At 46.8% G+C, this 20,677-nt stretch overlaps 1 protein-coding gene across 1 annotated transcript in view; it reads left to right on the top strand.

Annotated features, from left to right (window-relative positions):
* Window positions 1-20,677, top strand: part of LOC106587947 (CD82 antigen) — a 48,860-nt gene that overhangs the window by 20,428 nt on the left and 7,755 nt on the right. Inside the window, exons 2-5 of the mRNA XM_014176609.3 lie at window positions 349-421; window positions 2,703-2,775; window positions 14,199-14,323; window positions 16,477-16,551. Of these exons, the coding sequence (XP_014032084.1) occupies window positions 359-421; window positions 2,703-2,775; window positions 14,199-14,323; window positions 16,477-16,551 (336 nt within the window). The 5' untranslated portion in view covers window positions 349-358. The remainder of the gene's footprint in view (window positions 1-348; window positions 422-2,702; window positions 2,776-14,198; window positions 14,324-16,476; window positions 16,552-20,677) is intronic.

Raw genomic sequence — 20,677 nt, forward strand, 5'->3', positions numbered from 1 at the left:
AGATCCAGGTCCCTATCATCTCAGCAACTTAGCCAGCAGGTCAGAGGGTTCCAGGCATCTGTCTCCTAGAGATCCAGGTCCCTATCATCTCAGCAGCTTAGCCAGCAGGTCAGAGGCTTCACACACACACACACACACACACACACACACACACACACTACAACAAATCCAGACACACACACACTATGTGGATCATGTCCCCTCTGTACGTTGATGCCATCGTGTTAAACTCTTTAGTAGACCACAGGGATGTCTGACTGACCTGTGATTATATTCATGATTTTATTATATTAATGCTTAAGTACTCTTCAAATAAAGTATTACTAAATATTTGTATTCTGTTCACAGAGCGATCACAATGGGGAAAGGCTGCATGAAGGCAATCAAGTACTTCCTGTTCCTCTTCAATGTCCTCTTCTTCGTAAGTATCTTATTTCCTAGACACAGATAACATGCCTATACAGTGCAGGACCTCAGCCTCCACTCTGAGTGGATGAAACATGCATGACAATAACTGTCTGATAAAATGGCATGACCGCCACAGCTCTATGGCCATGTTGGACCGGTTTGAGATCGAGTCGGTGGGATGGAATGTGAACTCACCAACACACACCAACTACTCTGTCATCCTTGTCCTCTGTTTCACTCTCTCATTCTCTATGGCATCATTCAATCTCTCATTCTGACATCATTCACTCTCGCTCTCTCTCCCTTTAGCTCTCTCTCTCATGCCCCCTCTCTCGTGCTCTATCTCTTTCATGCCCTCTCTCTCGTGCTCTCTCTTTCATGCCCTCTCTCGCGCTCTCTCTTTCATGCCCTCTTGCTTTCTCATTCTCTATGGCATCATTCGCTCTCTCTCTCATGCCCCCTATCTCGCGCTCTCTTTCATGCCCTCTCTCTCTCTCATGCCCTCTTTTTCTCCCACTCACCCCCCTCCCTCCATCCCTCTCTTTCTCTCTCCCTGGTTTCTTCATTAGAGAGCAGATTAAGTCATTGTGGACTGGTTACCACGGAGATACTCATCCGCTCAGTCCAAGGCTCCCACAATCCCTCTCTCTCTCTCTCCCCCTTTCTCTCATCCCTCATTCCCATCTCTGAACAAAGTAAATTAAAAGTTCGATCCAGAGCTTAAGACTTAAGTTACACTGCATGTGAATATATGGTGTGATCTCACTACTAACAGGACTGATGTAGAGAAACTAGAATGGACGTCACTACAAACAGGACTGATGTAGAGAAACTAGAATGGAAGGTCACTACTAACAGGACTGATGTAGAGAAACTAGAATGGAAGGTCACTACTAACAGGACTGATGTAGAGAAACTAGAATGGAAGGTCACTACTAACAGGACTGATGTAGAGAAACTAGAATGGAAGGTCACTACTAACAGGACTGATGTAGAGAAACTAGAATGGAAGGTCACTACTAACAGGACTGATGTAGAGAAACTAGAATGGAAGGTCACTACTAACAGGACTGATGTAGAGAAACTAGAATGGAAGGTCACTACTAACAGGACTGATGTAGAGAAACTAGAATGGAAGCATTGAGTGTTGAGGGGCAGACAGACAGACCTGCTCCGGTGTTGAGGGGCAGACAGACAGACCTGCTCCGGTGTTGAGGGGCAGACAGACAGACCTGCTCCGGTGTTGAGGGGCAGACAGACAGACCTGCTCCGGTGTTGAGGGGCAGACAGACAGACCTGCTCCGGTGTTGAGGGGCAGACAGACAGACCTGCTCCGGTGTTGAGGGGCAGACAGACAGACCTGCTCCGGTGTTGAGGGGCAGACAGACAGACCTGCTCCGGTGTTGAGGAGGAATGTGGGCTTGCATTCCAAATGGAACCTTATCCCCTATATAGTGAAAAAAAGAGTGCACTATATAGGGAATAGGCTGCCATGGACTGTGGCGTGCTTAAAAAGCAGCAGGCCATGTGGATTATGAAGTGGTGTCAGCATCACTAGAGCTACGACACACCCCCTGCCATGCATAGACCCCAGCCCCCCCAGTGATCTCTCCTGGTTGTCTATGGAACATTACTCCTGGCCAACTGCACCCAAAGACTCATTTACAGAACTTGGTAAAGATTTAAACTTGGTCTTATTTAGCATGTTGTATTGACTCTTTCTCTCTCTGTCTCTCTCTCTCTCTCTGTCTCTCTCTCTGTCTCTCTCTCTGTCTCTGTCTCTCTGTCTGTCTCTCTGTCTATTTGTGTGTGTCTGTCTGTCTGTCTGTCTGTCTGTCTGTCTGTCTGTCTGTCTGTCTGTCTGTCTGTCTGTCTGTCTGTCTGTCTGTCTGTCTGTCTGTCTGTCTGTCTGTCTGTCTGTCTCTCTCTTTATTTGTCTCTCTCTTTATTTGTCTCTCTCTCTCTCTTTATTTGTCTCTCTCTCTCTCTTTATTTGTCTCTCTCTCTCTCTTTATTTGTCTCTCTCTCTCTTTATTTGTCTCTCTCTCTCTTTATTTGTCTCTCTCTCTCTCTTTATTTGTCTCTCTCTCTCTCTTTATTTGCTCTCTCTCTCTCTCTTTATTTGTCTCTCTCTCTCTCTCTTTATTTGGCTCTCTCTCTCTCTCTTTATTTGTCTCTCTCTCTCTCTCTTTATTTCTCTCTCTCTCTCTTTATTTGTCTCTCTCTCTCTCTCTCTTTATTTGGCTCTCTCTCTCTCTCTCTCTCTCTCTTTATTTGGCTCTCTCCCTCTGCAGCTGTTTGGCGCCCTCATCATGGGGTTCGGACTGTGGGTCCTTCTGGACAATGAGAGCTTCATGGTCATCCTGCGTAAGTTTATCAATCTATACATACTAATGTGGCAGTCATTTCACCAGAGGAATGGTAGTAATGTGGCAGTCATTTCACCAGAGGAATGGTAGAATTATTGTCTAACTGTATGTATAGTTAAAGCCTGTTCCTTTTTCTTTAACATGTTAAAACAACGGATCACTAAACCATTTAAAAAAGAAGCCATTTGATAGTTTTATAGTTGGCTGATGTTTAGTGGAAAACATTGTCAGTGCTCTTTCTCTAGTCCACTAGGTTTTATGTTTTATTTATTTAACCTTTTATTTAACTAGGCAAGTCAGGTAAACAAATTCTTATTTACAATGACCAGCCTACCGGGGAACAGTGGGTTAACTGCCTTGTTCAGGGGCAGAACGAACAAGGCAGTCTCTCTCTCTCCCCTCTTCTCTAGCTCTCCCCTCTTCTCTAGCTCTCCCCTCTTCTCTAGCTCTCCCCTCTTCTCTAGCTCTCCCCTCTCTAGCTCTCTAGCTCTCTCCTCTCCTCTAGCTCTCTCCTCTCCTCTAGCTCTCCCCTCTAGCTCTCTCCTCTCCTCTAGCTCTCCCCTCTAGCTCTCTCCTCTCCTCTAGCTCTCCCCTCTAGCTCTCCCCTCTCCTCTAGCTCTCCCCTCCCCTCTAGCTCTCTCCTCTAGCTCTCTCCTCCCCTCTAGCTCTCTCCTCCCCTCTAGCTCTCTCCTCCCCTCTAGCTCTCCCCTCCCCTCTAGCTCTCCCCTCTAGCTCTCCCCTCCCCTCTAGCTCTCTCCTCTAGCTCTCCCCTCCCCTCTAGCTCTCTCCTCTAGCTCTCCCCTCCCCTCTAGCTCTCCCCTCCCCTCTAGCTCTCCCCTCCCCTCTAGCTCTCCCCTCCCCTCTAGCTCTCTCCTCTAGCTCTCCCCTCCCCTCTAGCTCTCTCCTCTAGCTCTCCCCTCCCCTCTAGCTCTCCCCTCCCCTCTAGCCCTCCCCTCTAGCTCTCCCCTCCCCTCTAGCTCTCCCCTCCCCTCTAGCCCTCCCCTCTAGCTCTCTCCTCCCCTCTAGCTCTCTCCTCCCCTCTAGCCCTCCCCTCCCCTCTAGCCCTCCCCTCTAGCCCTCCCCTCTAGCTCTCCCCTCCCCTCTAGCTCTCCCCTCCCCTCTAGCTCTCTCCTCTAGCTCTCCCCTCTAGCCCTCCCCTCTAGCTCTCCCCTCTAGCCCTCCCCTCTAGCTCTCCCCTCCCCTCTAGCTCTCCCCTCCCCTCTAGCCCTCCCCTCTAGCCCTCCCCTCTAGCTCTCCCCTCCCCTCTAGCCCTCCCCTCTAGCTCTCCCCTCCCCTCTAGCTCTCTCCTCTAGCTCTCCCCTCCCCTCCCCTCTAGCTCTCCCCTCCCCTCTAGCTCTCCCCTCCCCTCTAGCTCTCCCCTCCCCTCTAGCTCTCCCCTCCCCTCTAGCTCTCCCCTCCCCTCTAGTCCTCCCCTCTAGCTCTCCCCTCCCCTCTAGCTCTCCTCTCTAGCTCTCCCCTCCCCTCTAGCTCTCCCCTCCCCTCTAGCCCTCCCCTCTAGCTCTCCCCTCCCCTCTAGCTCTCCCCTCCCCTCTAGCTCTCCCCTCTAGCTCTCCCCTCTAGCTCTCCCCTCTAGCTCTCCCCTCTAGCTCTCCCCTCTAGCCCTCCCCTCTAGCCCTCCCCTCTAGCCCTCCCCTCTAGCCCTCCCCTCTAGCTCTCTCCTCCCCTCTAGCTCTCTCCTCTAGCTCTCCCCTCCCCTCTAGCTCTCCCCTCCCCTCTAGCTCTCCCCTCCCCTCTAGCTCTCCCCTCCCCTCTAGCTCTCCCCTCCCCTCTAGCTCTCCCCTCCCCTCTAGCTCTCCCCTCCCCTCTAGCCCTCTCCTCTAGCCCTCCCCTCTAGCTCTCCCCTCCCCTCTAGCTCTCTCCTCTAGCTCTCCCCTCCCCTCCCCTCTAGCCCTCCCCTCTAGCTCTCCCCTCCCCTCTAGCTCTCCCCTCCCCTCTAGCCCTCCCCTCTAGCTCTCCTCTCTAGCTCTCCCCTCCCCTCTAGCTCTCCCCTCCCCTCTAGCCCTCCTCTCTAGCTCTCCCCTCCCCTCTAGCTCTCCCCTCCCCTCTAGCTCTCTCCTCCCCTCTAGCTCTCCCCTCCCCTCTAGCCCTCCCCTCTAGCTCTCCCCTCCCCTCTAGCTCTCTCCTCTAGCTCTCCCCTCCCCTCTAGCTCTCCCCTCCCCTCTAGCTCTCCCCTCCCCTCTAGCTCTCCCCTCCCCTCTAGCCCTCCCCTCCCCTCTAGCCCTCCCCTCTAGCTCTCCCCTCCCCTCTAGCTCTCCTCTCTAGCTCTCCCCTCCCCTCTAGCTCTCCTCTCTAGCTCTCCCCTCCCCTCTAGCTCTCCTCTCCCCTCTAGCTCTCCCCTCTAGCTCTCCCCTCCCCTCTAGCTCTCCCCTCTAGCTCTCCCCTCTAGCTCTCCCCTCCCCTCTAGCTCTCTCCTCCCCTCTAGCTCTCTCCTCTAGCTCTCCACTCTCCTCTAGCTCTCCCCTCCCCTCTAGCTCTCTCCTCTAGCTCTCCCCACCCCTCTAGCTCTCCCCTCCCCTCTAGCTCTCCACTCTCCATATTTAGTTGAATTTAAGCAACAGTCTCTAGTCTTTTGTATGAGCAGGTCTAATAATATCCGCTTCACTTTCCTGCTCATATCAGGTGAGGCAGCAGGGATCAGCCAGCCTCATCCCCTACCAGCCCTCACTCACCTGCCTCTCTCAGCAAACCCCTACCGGCCCTCACTCACCTGCTTCTCTCAGCAAACCCCTACCGGCCCTCACTCACCTGCTTCTCTCAGCAAACCCCTACCGGTCCTCACTCACCTGCTTCTCTCAGCAAACCCCTACCGGCCCTCACTCACCTGCTTCTCTCAGCAAACCCCTACCGGCCCTCACTCACCTGCTTCTCTCAGCAAACCCCTACCGGCCCTCACTCACCTGCTTCTCTCAGCAAACCCCTACCGGCCCTCACTCACCTGCTTCTCTCAGCATCCCCTACCGGCCCCCACTCACCTGCTTCTCTCAGCATCCCCTACCGGCCCCCACTCACCTGCTTCTCTCAGCATCCCCTACCGGCCCCCACTCACCTGCTTCTCTCAGCATCCCCTACCGGCCCCCACTCACCTGCTTCTCTCAGCATCCCCTACCAGCCCTCACTCACCTGCTTCTCTCAGCATCCCCTACCAGCCCTCACTCACCTGCTTCTCTCAGCATCCCCTACCAGCCCTCACTCACCTGCTTCTCTCAGCATCCCCTACCAGCCCTCACTCACCTGCTTCTCTCAGCATCCCCTACCAGCCCTCACTCACCTGCTTCTCTCAGCATCCCCTACCAGCCCTCACTCACCTGCTTCTCTCAGCATCCCCTACCAGCCCTCACTCACCTGCTTCTCTCAGCATCCCCTACCAGCCCTCACTCACCTGCTTCTCTCAGCATCCCCTACCAGCCCTCACTCACCTGCTTCTCTCAGCATACCCTACCAGCCCTCACTCACCTGCTTCTTTACGTCTACATCCGCTCTTCATACCCATCTATTCTTCTGTTTTCTATTATAATGTAGCCGTGATGGCGAGCGGGGATGCAGACCCTGATGAGTCTTCTGTTAGAAGTGTACATTTGTTACATTGCTGGCTTTTCTTGCACTGCTCCAATGTTGATACGCTGTATAGTTCATCACCTGTTGTAACCAAGAGCTCAGGCCAGTCTGAGTTGACTTTGCAAGTTCACTGTCAAATTGAGAAATTGTGACTAAACTCAACTAAAAGAAGAAGAAACATTTATTATGAAGCCAAGATCAATCATTGATATAAAGAATGATGGAATTTTTTTTGGAGTACTTTAAATGAAATGATGGGCAGAATTCAACTCCATCTTTCATCGAATCAGATGGCTTATTCATCACAAAACCATTTGATGTTGCCAATTATTTGATTGATTACTTCATTGGCAAAGTGGGCAAACTTAGGCAGGAAATGCCAACAACGAACAGTGAGCAATTGTATTCATGCATAAAAAAATTATGAAAGAAAAGCATTGCAAGTTGGAATTGTGTAAAGTTAGTACGGGAGAGATGGAAAAATTGTTATTGATCAATAATGACAAACCTCCTGGCATTGACAACTTAGATGGAAAGCTACTGAGGATGGTAGCTGACTCTATAGCCAGTCCTATCTGTCATATTATTAATCTGAGCCTAGAGGAAAGTCTTTGTCCTCAGGCCTGGAGGGAAGCCAAAGTCATTCCGCTACCCAATAGTGGTAAAGCGGCCTTTACTGGTTTGGTTCTAACAGCAGACCTTACAGCTCTTAGCAAACTGTTGGGAAAAAATTGTGTTTGACCAAATACAATGCTATTTCTCTGTAAACAAATTAACAACAGACTTTCAGCATGCTTATAGAGAAGGGCACTCAGCATGTACAGTACTGGCACAAATGACTGATGATTGGTGGAAAGACATTGATAATAAGAAGATTGTGGGAGCTGTACTGTTAGATTTCAGTGCAGCCTTTGATATTATTGACCATAACCTGTTGTTGAAAAAACAAATGTGTTATGGCTTTTCAACCTCTGCCATACTGTGGATTCAGAGCTATCTATCTAATAGAACTCAGGGGGTTTTCTTTAGTAGAAGCTTCTCTGTCAAACATGTAAAGTGTGGTGTACCGCAGGGCAGCTCTCTAGGCCCTCTACTCTTTTCTATATGACCCATATTACCAGAGGTCTTGTCTCTAGTCTAAACGGTTATATAATATGACCCATATTACCAGAGGTCTTGTCTCTAGTCTAAACGGTTATATAATGTGACCCATATTACCAGAGGTCTTGTCTCTATAGTCTAAACGGTTATATAATGTGACCCATATTACCAGAGGTCTTGTCTCTAGTCTAAACGGTTATATAATATGACCCATATTACCAGAGGTCTTGTCTCTATAGCCTAAACGGTTATATAATATGACCCATATTACCAGAGGTCTTGTCTCTATAGCCTAAACGGTTATATAATGTGACCCATATTACCAGAGGTCTTGTCTCTATAGCCTAAATGGTTATATAATATGACCCATATTACCAGAGGCAAGTTTTTTTTTCTCTTTCTGCTGGGATTTGTGCGCATTTGATATCATTTCACAAAACCATGTCGCTGGCCGTTTTAAACTAATCCCGGGTCGCTAATTATTGGCTTGATAACAAGCAACGTTGTTCAGTCATGTTACCTAGCTAGCTAACAACCTGGTAACTTCACACTAGGTTTAGTCACATCTGATTGGCCCAGGAAGAAAGGAAAAGGGTCTGCTACTCATGAGATGTGATTCAATGGTAGGAATCATATAGTCCTAATGGGAGAGTAAACTACATATCAAATCAAATTTATTTTTATATAGCCCTTCGTACATCAGCTGATATTCTCAAAGTGCTGTACAGAAACCCAGCCTAAAACCCCAAACAGCAAGCAAAGCATGTGAAAGAAGCACGGTGGCTAGGAAAAACTCCCTAGGAAAAACTCCCTAGAAAGGCCAAAAACCTAGGAAGAAACCTAGAGAGGAACCAGGCTATGAGGGGTGGCCAGTCCTCTTCTGGCTGTGCAGGGTGGATATTATAACAGAACATGGTCAAAATGTTAAAATGTTAAAATGTTCATGAATGACCAGCATGGTCAAATAATAATAATCATAGTAGTTGTCGAGGGTGCAACAAGCACGTCCGGTGAACAGGTCAGGGTTCCATAGCCGCAGGCAGAACAGTTGAAACTGGAGCAGCAGCACGGCCAGGTGGACTGGGGACAGCAAGGAGTCATCATACCAGGTAGTCCTGAGGCATGGTCCTAGGGCTCAGGTCCTCCGAGAGAAAGACAGAAAGAGAGAAAGAATTAGAGAGAGCATATTTAAATACACACAGGACACCGGATAAGACAAGAGAAATACTCCAGATGTAACAGACTGACCCTAGCCCCCCGACACATAAACTACTGCAGCATAAATACTGGAGGCTGAGACAGGAGGGATCAGAAGACACTGTGGCCCCATCCGATGATACCCCCGGACAGCATCTCTGTTTTGTCCGAGTTTAAAAGTAGAAAGTTTGCAGCCATCCACTTCTTTATGTCTGAAACACAGGCTTCTAGCGAGGGCAATTTTGGGGCTTCACCATGTTTCATTGAAATGTACAGCTGTGTGTCGTCCGCATAGCAGTGAAATTTAACATTATGTTTTCGAATGACATCCCCAAGAGGTAAAATATATAGTGAAAACAATAGTGGTCCTAAAACGGAACCTTGAGGAACACCGAAATTTACAATTGATTTGTCAGAGGACAAACCATTCACAGAGACAAACTGATATCTTTCCCGACAGATAAGATCTAAACCAGGCCAGAACTTGTCCATGTAGACCAATTTGGGTTTCCAATCTCTCCAAAAGAATGTGGTGATCGATGGTATCAAAAGCGGCACTAAGATCTAGGAGCACGAGGACAGATGCAGAGCCTCGGTCTGACGTCATTAAAAGGTCATTTACCACCTTCACAAGTGCAGTCTCAGTTCTATGATGGGGTCTAAAACCAGACTGAAGCGTTTCGTATACATTGTTTGTCTTCAGGAAGGCAGTGAGTTGCTGTGCAACAGCTTTTTCTAAAATTTTTGAGAGGAATGGAAGATTCGATATAGGCCGATAGTTTTTTATAATTTCTGGATCAAGATTCGGCTTTTTCAAGAGAGGCTTTATTACTGCCACTTTTAGTGAGCTTGGTACACATCCGGTGGATAGAGAGCCGTTTATTATGTTCAACATAGGAGGGCCAAGCACAGGAAGCAGCTCTTTCAGTAGTTTAGTTGGAATAGGGTCCAGTATGCAGCTTGAGGGTTTGGAGGCCATGATTATTTTCATCATTGCGTCAAGAGATATAGTACTAAAACACTTTAGTATCTCCCTTGATCCTAGGTCCTGGCAGAGTTGTGCAGACTCAGGACAATGGAGCTTTGGAGGAATACCCAGATTTAAAGAGGAGTCTGTAATTTGCTTTCTAATGATCATGATCTTTTCCTCAAAGAAGTTCATAAATGTATTACTGCTGAAGTGAAAGCCATCCTCCATTTGCGAAGGCTGCTTTTTAGTTAGCTTTGCGACAGTATCAAAAAGAAATTTCGGATTGTTCTTATTTTCCTCAATTAAGTTGGAAAAATAGGATGATCGAGCAGCAGTAAGGGCTCTTCGATACTGCACGGTACTGTCTTTCCAAGCTAGTCGGAAGACTTCCAGTTTGGTGTGGCGCCATTTCCGTTCCAATTTTCTGGAAGCTTGCTTCAGAGCTCGTGTATTTTCTGTATACCAGGGAGCTAGTTTCTTATGACAGATGTTTTTAGTTTTTAGGGGTGCAACTGCATCTAGGGTATTGCGCAAGGTTAAATTAAGTTCCTCGGTTAGGTGGTTAACTGATTTTTGTCCTCTGACGTCCTTGGGTAGGCAGAGGCAGTCTGGAAGGGCATCAAGGAATCTTTGGGTTGTCTGAGAATTTATAGCACGACTTTTAATGCTCCTTGGTTGGGGTCTGAGCAGATTATTTGTTGCAATTGCAAACGTAATAAAATGGTGGTCCGATAGTCCAGGATTATGAGGAAAAACATTTAGATCCACAACATTTATTCCATGGGACAAAACTAGGTCCAGAGTATGACTGTGGCAGTGAGTAGGTCCAGAGACATGTTGGACAAAACCCACTGAGTCGATGATGGCTCCGAAAGCCTTTTGGAGTGGGTCTGTGGACTTTTCCATGTGAATGTTAAAGTCCCCAAAAATTAGAATATTATCTGCTATGACTACAAGATCCGATAGGAATTCAGGGAACTCAGTGAGGAACACTGCATATGGCCCAGGAGGCCTATAAACATAGGATTCATATAGGCCTAATGGGAGACTAAACTACACTGCTCAAAAAAATAAAGGGAACACTAAAATAACACATCCTAGATCTGAATGAATGAAATAATCTTATTAAATACTTTTTTCTTTACATAGTTGAATGTGCTGACAACAAAATCGCACAAAAATAATCAATGGAAATCCAATTTATCAACCCATGGAGGTCTGGATTTGGAGTCACACTCAAAATTAAAGTGGAAAACCACACTACAGGCTGATCCAACTTTGATGTAATGTCCTTAAAACAAGTCAAAATGAGGCTCAGTAGTGTGTGTGGCCTCCACGTGCCTGTATGACCTCCCTACAACGCCTGGGCATGCTCCTGATGAGGTGGCAGATGGTCTCCTGAGGGATCTCCTCCCAGACCTGGACTAAAGCATCCGCCAACTCCTGGACAGTCTGTGGTGCAACGTGGCGTTGGTGGATGGAGCGAGACATGATGTCCCAGATGTGCTCAATTGGATTCAGGTCTGGGGAACGGGCGGGCCAGTCCATAGCATCAATGCCTTCCTCTTGCAGGAACTGCTGACACACTCCAGCCACATGAGGTCTAGCATTGTCTTGCATTAGGAGGAACCCAGGGCCAACCGCACCAGCATATGTTCTCACAAGGGGTCTGAAGATCTCATCTCGGTACCTAATGGCAGTCAGGCTACCTCTGGCGAGCACATGGAGGGCTGTGCGGCCCCCCAAAGAAATGCCACCCCACACCATGACTGACCCACCGCCAAACCAGTCTTGCTGGAGGATGTTGCAGGCAGCAGAACGTTCTCCACGGCGTCTCCAGACTCTGTCACGTTTGTCACATGTGCTCAGTGTGAACCTGCTTTCATCTGTGAAGAGCACAGGGCACCAGTGGCAAATTTGCCAATCTTGGTGTTTTCTGGCAAATGCCAAACGTCCTGCACGGTGTTAGGCTGTAAGCACAACCCCCACCTGTGGACGTCGGGCCCTCATACCACCCTCATGGAGTCTGTTTCTGACCATTTGAGCAGACACATGCACATTTGTGGCCTGCTGGAGGTCATTTTGCAGGGCTCTGGCAGTGCTCCTCCTACTCCTCCTTGCACAAGGGCGGAGGTAGCGGTCCTGCTGCTGGGTTGTTGCCTTCCTACGGCCTCCTCCACGTCTCCTGATGTACTGGCCTGTCTCCTGGTAGCGCCTCCATGCTCTGGACACTACGCTGACAGACACAGCAAACCTTCTTGCCACAGCTCGCATTGATGTGCCATCCTGGATGAGCTGCACTACCTGAGCCACTTGTGTGGGTTGTAGACTCCGTCTCATGCTACCACTAGAGTGAAAGCACCGCCAGCATTCAAAAGTGACCAAAACATCAGCCAGGAAGCATAGGAACTGAGAAGTGGTCTGTGGTTACCACCTGCAGAACCACTCCTTTATTGGGGGTGTCTTGCTAATTGCCTATAATTTCCACCTGTTGTCTATTCCATTTGCACAACAGCATGTGAAATGTATTGTCAATCAGTGTTGCTTCCTAAGTGGACAGTTTGATTTCACAGAAGTGTGATTGACTTGGAGTTACATTGTGTTGTTTAAGTGTTCCCTTTATTTTTTTGAGCAGTATATATAGGATTCATATAGTCCTAATGGGAGAGTAAACTATATAGGATTCATATAGGCCTAATGGGAGACTAAACTATAAAATAACTATCTCTTTCTTGAGCTACTTAAATTCTGTTTGGTGCCTAACGATTTAAAAGTTTGGAGGTGTGTGTGTGTCCGGGGGTTATTGCAGGGGTCCCAGGCCACTTCCTACACCCACAGTGGAGTCCTGAGGGGAGCGTTAACCTCACAGCACGTTCTTCAACGTTCCTCAAAGTCAACACACTACAACATATGACTGCTCTAGTCTAGTGGAGCCCTATAACCTAGCTATGATGATGACTTCCTGTAGGTCTTTAACCCTCTTCAGAAGCAGAGTAGCAGACCCATTCATTTAGCCGTTTTATTGGACTTGTTCCAATGTTAGAGGAACGGTAATGAGGAGAGGATCTGTTCTCTAGCTGTTCCAACGTTAGAGGAACGGTAATGAGGAGAGAATCTGTTCTCTAGCTGTTCCAATGTTAGAGGAACGGTAATGAGGAGAGGATCTGTTCTCTAGCTGTTCCAACGTTAGAGGAATGGTAATGAGGAGAAGATCTGTTCTCTAGCCGTTCCTCTCTGTCTGTGCTGCAGGGTCTGTCTCTATTAACCAGATACGTGTCTTGTTAAACTGCTTTTGCTGGGAATGAGGGTTACCAACCAGCGTTTTACATATTCCTTCAGTAATATTGCCACAGTCATCCCACTTAGAAGAAGAAGAAATCAGCCAGCATGGCGTTACTGAACTTCCTGTATTCCATAATAGTCACATGCTAGAGTATAGCACTAACCAGCACTAACAGCTATTTCATCACAGTATTAAATAGGATAGTTTTTTCTGTGTTTTTACTCCACTTTGTCTCTGACCATATACATTTGGCCGTGTCTCACATCTTGCATAAGCATTTCTTGCAAGTAAGTATTTCATTGTACTGTGACACTACAGTACGCTGACAGAAACACTTTGATATGCATGGTGTGCCAGATGTTTCTGCCATTATAGTGAAAACCTCTGGGTATCTCAGGAGCTAGACTGTCTCCAAGGAGGACGTCTCCTTAAACTAAAGACTTTAGATGAGGTTGACTGTCCTTTCTCTCTCTGTCTCAGTGGTGGTTTCTGGGCTTTGCAGAGAGTTGGGCCTCCATGATGGCACAGTGTTGGTTCCAGACCTCTGGAGTGATCCACAGAAACATGCTTCTCTCTTTCCTTTGAAAGCCTCAGAATGTTTGGCAGTGCCACACACACACACACACATTGAGAACAGTGTCCTCAGAGTAACATATATCATTCCTCCTCTTGCCAGACAATCTATGTCCCAAATTGCACTCTGTTCCCTATATAGTGCACAATATTTTAACTGTTTTTAGTGGACTTTTTGGTCAAAAGTAGTGCACTAAATAGGGAAAAGGGTGCCATTTGAAATGCAGACCTAATCTCTCTCTGGCTCCAGTATACTTAAAAAAAAATAAAAAATAAATTAAAATAGAAGCCAGAATTCACAGAACTGTTTCCATGAACAGATATGTTGGTGTGAGATCAGCTCCCCTTTTGGTTTTGTGGGAATGAGTTGCCTTAGAGGAAGATGTCTGTCTGTATCTATCAGACGTGAGGTAGAACATCGTGTCTGCTAAGGGATGAATGGGCTAAAATGCCTGTCACTGTGTAGTAGGTGTGCTAAAATGCTAGCCTGTGTATAGCCTACATCAGACTGCTTAAATACAAGCCTGCACAGTAGTCGATTGCTAAACTGCTAACCTATATGTGTTCACAGCAGATATGCTAACGAGTCTGCTTGTTCCCACTTCTACAGAGGAGTCCCCCATGGTGTACTGTAGGTATGCTAAAATGCTAGCCTATATATGGCTTTTACCATAGCGATGCTAATGTGCTAACCTGAGAGTGTGCTTGTTTCTCTCTACAGAAGAGTCCTCCACAGTGCTGAAGATAGCTTCCTACATCCTGATAGGTGTAGGTGGTCTCTCCATGTTGATGGGCTTCCTGGGTTGCCTGGGGGCTATCTACGAGATCCGCTGTCTGCTGGGCCTGGTGAGCACACACACACGCAGACGCACACGCACAGAGCGCGCACGCACACGCACAGAGCACGCACGCACAGACGCGCGGTAGTAGGTGCCAGGCACACTGGTTTGTGTCAAGAACTGCAACAGGGGCTGGGTTTTTCACACTCAACAGTTTCCTGTGTGTATCAAGAATGGTCCACCACCCAAAGGACATCCAGCCAACTTGACCCAACTGTGGGAAGCATTGGAGTCAACATGGGCCAGCATCCCTGTGGAACGCTTTAACACCTTGTAGATTCCCTGCCCCGACGATTGAGGCTGTTCTGAGGGCAAAAGGGGTGCAACTCAATATAAGGAAGGTGTTCCTAATGTTTTGTCCACTCAGTGTATGCTAGTGTGAATGCATTACAAACTACTGCTACTGTACAGGGAGGAGTTGCACACAGAGCCCCGTGGCTGGTCCAGTGGATATTGTAGCAACACAAAGCCCCGTGGCTGTTCCAGTGGATATTGTAGCAACACAAAGCCCCGTGGCTGTTCCAGTGGATATTGTAGCAACACAAAGCCCCGTGGCTGTTCCAGTGGATATTGTAGCAACACAAAGCCCCGTGGCTGTTCCAGTGGATATTGTAGCAACACAAAGCCCCGTGGCTGTTCCAGTGGATATTGTAGTAGCAACACAAAGCCCCGTAGCTGGTCCAGTGGATATTGTAGCAACATAAAGCCCCGTGGCTGTTCCAGTGGATATTGTAGTAGCAACACAAAGCCCCGTGGCTGTTCCAGTGGATATTGTAGCAACACAAAGCCCCGTGGCTGGTCCAGTGGATATTGTAGCAACACAAAGCCCCGTGGCTGTTCCAGTGGATATTGTAGCAACACAAAGCCCCGTGGCTGGTCCAGTGGATATTGTAGTAGAACAAAGCCCCGTGGCTGTTCCTGTGGTTATTGTAGCAACACAAAGCCCCGTGGCTGGTCCAGTGGATATTGTCGCAACTCAAAGCCCCGTGGCTGTTCCAGTGGATATTGTAGCAACACAAAGCCCCGTGGCTGGTCCAGTGGATATTGTAGCAACACAAAGCCCCGTGGCTGTTCCAGTGGATATTGTAGCAACACAAAGCCCCGTGGCTGGTCCAGTGGATATTGTAGTAGAACAAAGCCCCGTGGCTGTTCCAGTGGTTATTGTAGCAACACAAAGCCCCGTGGCTGGTCCAGTGGATATTGTCGCAACTCAAAGCCCCGTGGCTGTTCCAGTGGATATTGTAGTAGCAACACAAAGCCCCGTGGCTGGTCCAGTGGATATTGTAGCAACATAAAGCCCCGTGGCTGTTCCAGTGGATATTGTAGTAGCAACACAAAGCCCCGTGGCTGTTCCAGTGGATATTGTAGTAGCAACACAAAGCCCCGTGGCTGTTCCAGTGGATATTGTAGTAGCAACACAAAGCCCCGTGGCTGTTCCAGTGGATATTGTAGTAGCAACACAAAGCCCCGTGGCTGGTCCAGTGGATATTGTAGCAACACAAAGCCCCGTGGCTGGTCCAGTGGATATTGTAGCAACACAAAGCCCCGTGGCTGTTCCAGTGGATATTGTAGCAACACAAAGCCCCATGGCTGGTCCAGTGGATATTGTAGCAACTCAAAGCCCCGTGGCTGTTCCAGTGGATATTGTAGTAGCAACTCAAAGCCCCGTGGCTGTTCCAGTGGATATTGTAGTAGCAACTCAAAGCCCCGTGGCTGTTCCAGTGGATATTGTAGTAGCAACTCAAAGCCCCGTGGCTGTTCCAGTGGATATTGTAGTAGCAACTCAAAGCCCCGTGGCTGTTCCAGTGGATATTGTAGTAGCAACACAAAGCCCCATGGCTGGTCCAGTGGATATTGTAGCAACATAAAGCCCTGTGGCTGGTCCAGTGGATATTGTAGCAACATCAGATCCTCTCTCCAGGGTTACTACTGTAGTTTTTGTTTGGAAGTTCACATCCTAGTCAATTATTTACATACATAGTTGAATACATAATGCATTTCTATTTGAAGGCAAGTGGGTATTGATGTCAGAATGATACTGCAGGTGAGGATGTCTGGTATGTGGGTTGGGGATTGGGTGGATGTGTTTATGCATTGTTATGATGGACTGTTGCCACGGCGATGTCATCTCATATCCCATGATCCTCTCTTCTTCCCCAGTACTTCACCTGCCTGCTGCTGATTCTGATTGGTCAGGTGGCAGCCGGTGTACTCATCTACTTCCAGAAGGACCTGGTGAGTGATGTCACTTCCTGTTTACACCTGTTGTTGGTCGTGTTCAGGAAAGAGAAAATTACTGAATGTAGCAGATAGAAATACCAAAAGTATGTCATTTAGCAGACACTCTTATCCAGAATGACTTACAGGAGCAATTAGGGTCAAGTGCCTTGCTCAAGTGTTTCACCTAGTCAGCTCGGGGATTCGAACCAGCGACCTTTTGGTTACTGGCCCAAACCTGTTAACTGCCGCTGCTCTTAACCACTAGACTACCTGCCAACGTCTGTTCTACACGGTGTATGTGTACCTGAACATTCCAGGATGTTGAACCCGCCTGAACACAACCTGTTCTGTAGAAAATGACTCACTACACCCTTGACTACACCTTGTTTTGAGACTGATTACGCCTTTTTTACTTTCAGTCAGAACACGCTACCAAAAGCTGTATTTATCCATTCTATAGGACCAGAGCAACATATACATTCTACTGGACCAGAACAACATATACATTCTACTGGACCAGAACAACATATACATTCTATAGTACCAGAACAACATATACATTCTATAGGACCAGAACAACATATACATTCTACTGGACCAGAACAACATATACATTCTATAGGACCAGAACAACACATACATTCTACTGGACCAGAACAACACATACATTCTACTGGACCAGAACAACACATACATTCTACTGGACCAGAACAACACATACATTCTATAGGACCAGCACAACACATACATTCTACTGGACCAGAACAACATATACATTCTACTGGACCAGAACAACACATACATTCTACTGGACCAGAACAACACATACATTCTACAGGACCAGAACAACACATACATTCTATAGGACCAGAACAACACATACATTCTACTGGACCAGAACAACATATACATTCTACTGGACCAGAACAACACATACATTCTACAGGACCAGAACAACACATACATTCTACAGGACCAGAACAACACATACATTCTATAGGACCAGAACAACACATACATTCTACTGGACCAGAACAACACATACATTCTACTGGACCAGAACAACACATACATTCTACTGGACCAGAGCAACACATACATTCTACTGGACCAGAGCAACACATACATTCTACTGGACCAGAGCAACACATACATTCTACTGGACCAGAGCAACACATACATTCTACTGGACCAGAGCAACACATACATTCTATAGGACCAGAGCAACACATACATTCTATAGGACCAGAACAACACATACATTCTATAGGACCAGAACAACACATACATTCTACTGGACCAGAACAACACATACATTCTACTGGACCAGAACAACACATACATTCTATAGGACCAGAACAACATATTTACAGTTATCATACAATAAGATCGCTGATGTGAAATGCATCAGTAGAAGTAGTGGTTTCATAATGACTGGGCACATAACATTTTATCTTTGCTTCTATTTTCTGTTTAATCTGAGCCATTTTCTTTGGTCGTGTTCTTATATTGTATTATTTCTTATTGTTGTTGCATTGTCCCGTGTGGCTCAGTTGGTAGAGCATGGTGTTTGCAACGCCAGGGTTGTGGGTTCAATTCCCATGGGGGACCAGTACGGAGAAAAAAATGTATGAAATGTATGCATTCACTACTGTAAGTCGCTCTGGATAAGAGCGTCTGCTAAATGACTAAAAGGTAAAAGGTAAAGGTAAACATATACATTCTATAGGACCAGAACAACATTCTACAGGACCAGAACAACATATACATTCTACTGGACCAGAACAACATATACATTCTACTGGACCAGAACAAGATTCTACTGGACCAGAACAACATATCCATGTTGAATAATAGTGAAGACATCAACATGAAATAACACATATGGTATCATGTAGTAACCAAAAAATTGTTAAAGAGATCAAAATATATTTATATTTGAGATTCTTCAAAGTAGCCACCCTTTGCCTTGATGACAGCTTTGCACACTCCTTGAATGAGTAGGTGTGTCCCAACTTTTGACTGGTATTGTACATGACTGGTGCTGTACATTGTACATGACTGGTGCTGTACATTGTACATGACTGGTGCTGTACATTGTACATGACTGGTGCTGTACATTGTACATGACTGTGTTGGAGCACATCTTCCAAGAAAAGACAGTGATTTCCATGGAATAAAAAGTGTTCCCAGCTTCTCTGGGACTTTGTATGTGTCGGTTGTCAATAACAGTGTAAAGAATTTCCCCCTGTTGGTTTCATTTAGCTAAGATGAGTTTCTGATAATAAAAAACCCTGACAAGCCCAAAGAGAGGCTGTTTCCCATATGTCACTATATTCCTTATCCCTACGGGCCCTGATCAAAATAAATGAACAGGGGGCCATTCCTTATCCCTACGGGCCCTGATCAAAAGAAATGAACAAGGGGCCATTCCTTATCCCTACGGGCCCTGATCAAAAGAAATGAACAGGGGGCCATTCCTTATCCCTACGGGCCCTGATCAAAAGAAATGAACAGGGGGCCATTCCTTATCCCTACGGGCCCTGATCAAAAGAAATGAACAGGGGGCCATTTGGGACATATCCGGTGTCATGTCAGTGAGTGAATTATCTTCGCCTTATGCCCTACAATTTGCTAACACTCTGACGAGACCATCATGTCAATACCACCAGGAACTTGGTCTCTCTCTGCAATTGCACCACTCTCAAACACAAGTGGACTTACACTTATACTTCCAAAATCTCAAAAAATGTACAATGGTGCTGGTTCCGCCAAGTCCTCACGCATTGGACAACTGAGATATATGTTATGCTTTTATTATTGATCTCTTGTAATGTGGGACCAAACCCTGGGCCGGTAGATACCATGCAATCTCTACCGGCTCCCTAGGATTTTAAAAACCAGAGCAGGTTTTGGCCTCTTGCATGTTAATGTCAGAAGTCTATTTCCAAAAATAGACATGATTTAGAATATGGGCCAATACGACAAATGCAGACAATGGTTTTATCAGAAACTTGGCTATGGAAATCGGTGTCATAACCCGATTTCTATTGATGGGTACAACATTTTTAGAACGGATCGGATGAGTAGAGGAGGAGGGGTCGCAATTTGTCAAATCCAAGTTTAACACCTGAAATTCTCTCGATGACCAAAGCCAAACATTTTGAATTGCTTGCGGTTAAAGTGAACTTACAGTTAAAGTCGGAAGTTTACATACACCTTAACCAAATACATTTAAACTCAGTTTTTCACAATTCCTGACATTTAATCCTAGTAAAAATTCCCTGTCTTAGGTCAGTTAGGATCACCACTTTTTATTTTAAGAATGTGAAATGTCAGAATAATAGTAGAGATAATGATTTATTTATGCTTTTATTTCTTTCATCACATTCCCAGTGGGTCAGAAGTGTACATACACTCAATTAGTATTGGGTAGCATTGCCTTTTAAATTCTTTAACTTGGGTCAAACGTTTTGGGTAGCCTTCCAAAAGCTTCCCACAATAAGTTGGGTGAATTTTGGCCCATTCTTCCTGACAGAGACACCTGAAACCCCACCTCTTTAAGGAATAGCTAGGATAGGATAAAGTAATCCTTCTAACCCCCCCCCAAAAAAAGATTTAGATGCACTATTGTAAAGTGGTTGTTCCACTGGATATCATAAGGTGAATCCACCAATTTGTAAGTCGCTCTGGATAAGAGCGTCTGCTAAATGACTTAAATGTAAATGTAAATGTAAATGTCAAGCTGATTGAGCAGTGTTTTGGTATCTCAGTGCCAACTGTTGTTCACTATGAAAAGTGCAGGGCACTAGTGTAGTGGTGGTTATTGTTGTTTAGGAGGCCTTGGCCCCAGGAGGACCAGAGGAAAGCCTGGCCAGGTGTGTGTCTGTCAGTGAGGGGCAGTAAGCATAGGGGTCAGAGAGAGATACGTTTGTCAGTGGGGAGATGGGTCAGAGAGAGAGAGGTGTGTATGTGAGTGAGAAGATGGGTCAGAGAGAGGGTGACTGCTGCTGGTAGGAACACACGCACACCAGCTGGAGAGATGTGTAAACACCGATGTGGATAATTGGAGAAACATGCGCACACACACACACACACACACACACCTTCTATAAGTTTCTAGCTGGTTTGGAATGACCTA

Source organism: Salmo salar, chromosome 11, assembly GCF_965601325.2.
Source record: "Salmo salar chromosome 11, fSalSal1, whole genome shotgun sequence".
Lineage (NCBI taxonomy): Eukaryota > Metazoa > Chordata > Actinopteri > Salmoniformes > Salmonidae > Salmo > Salmo salar.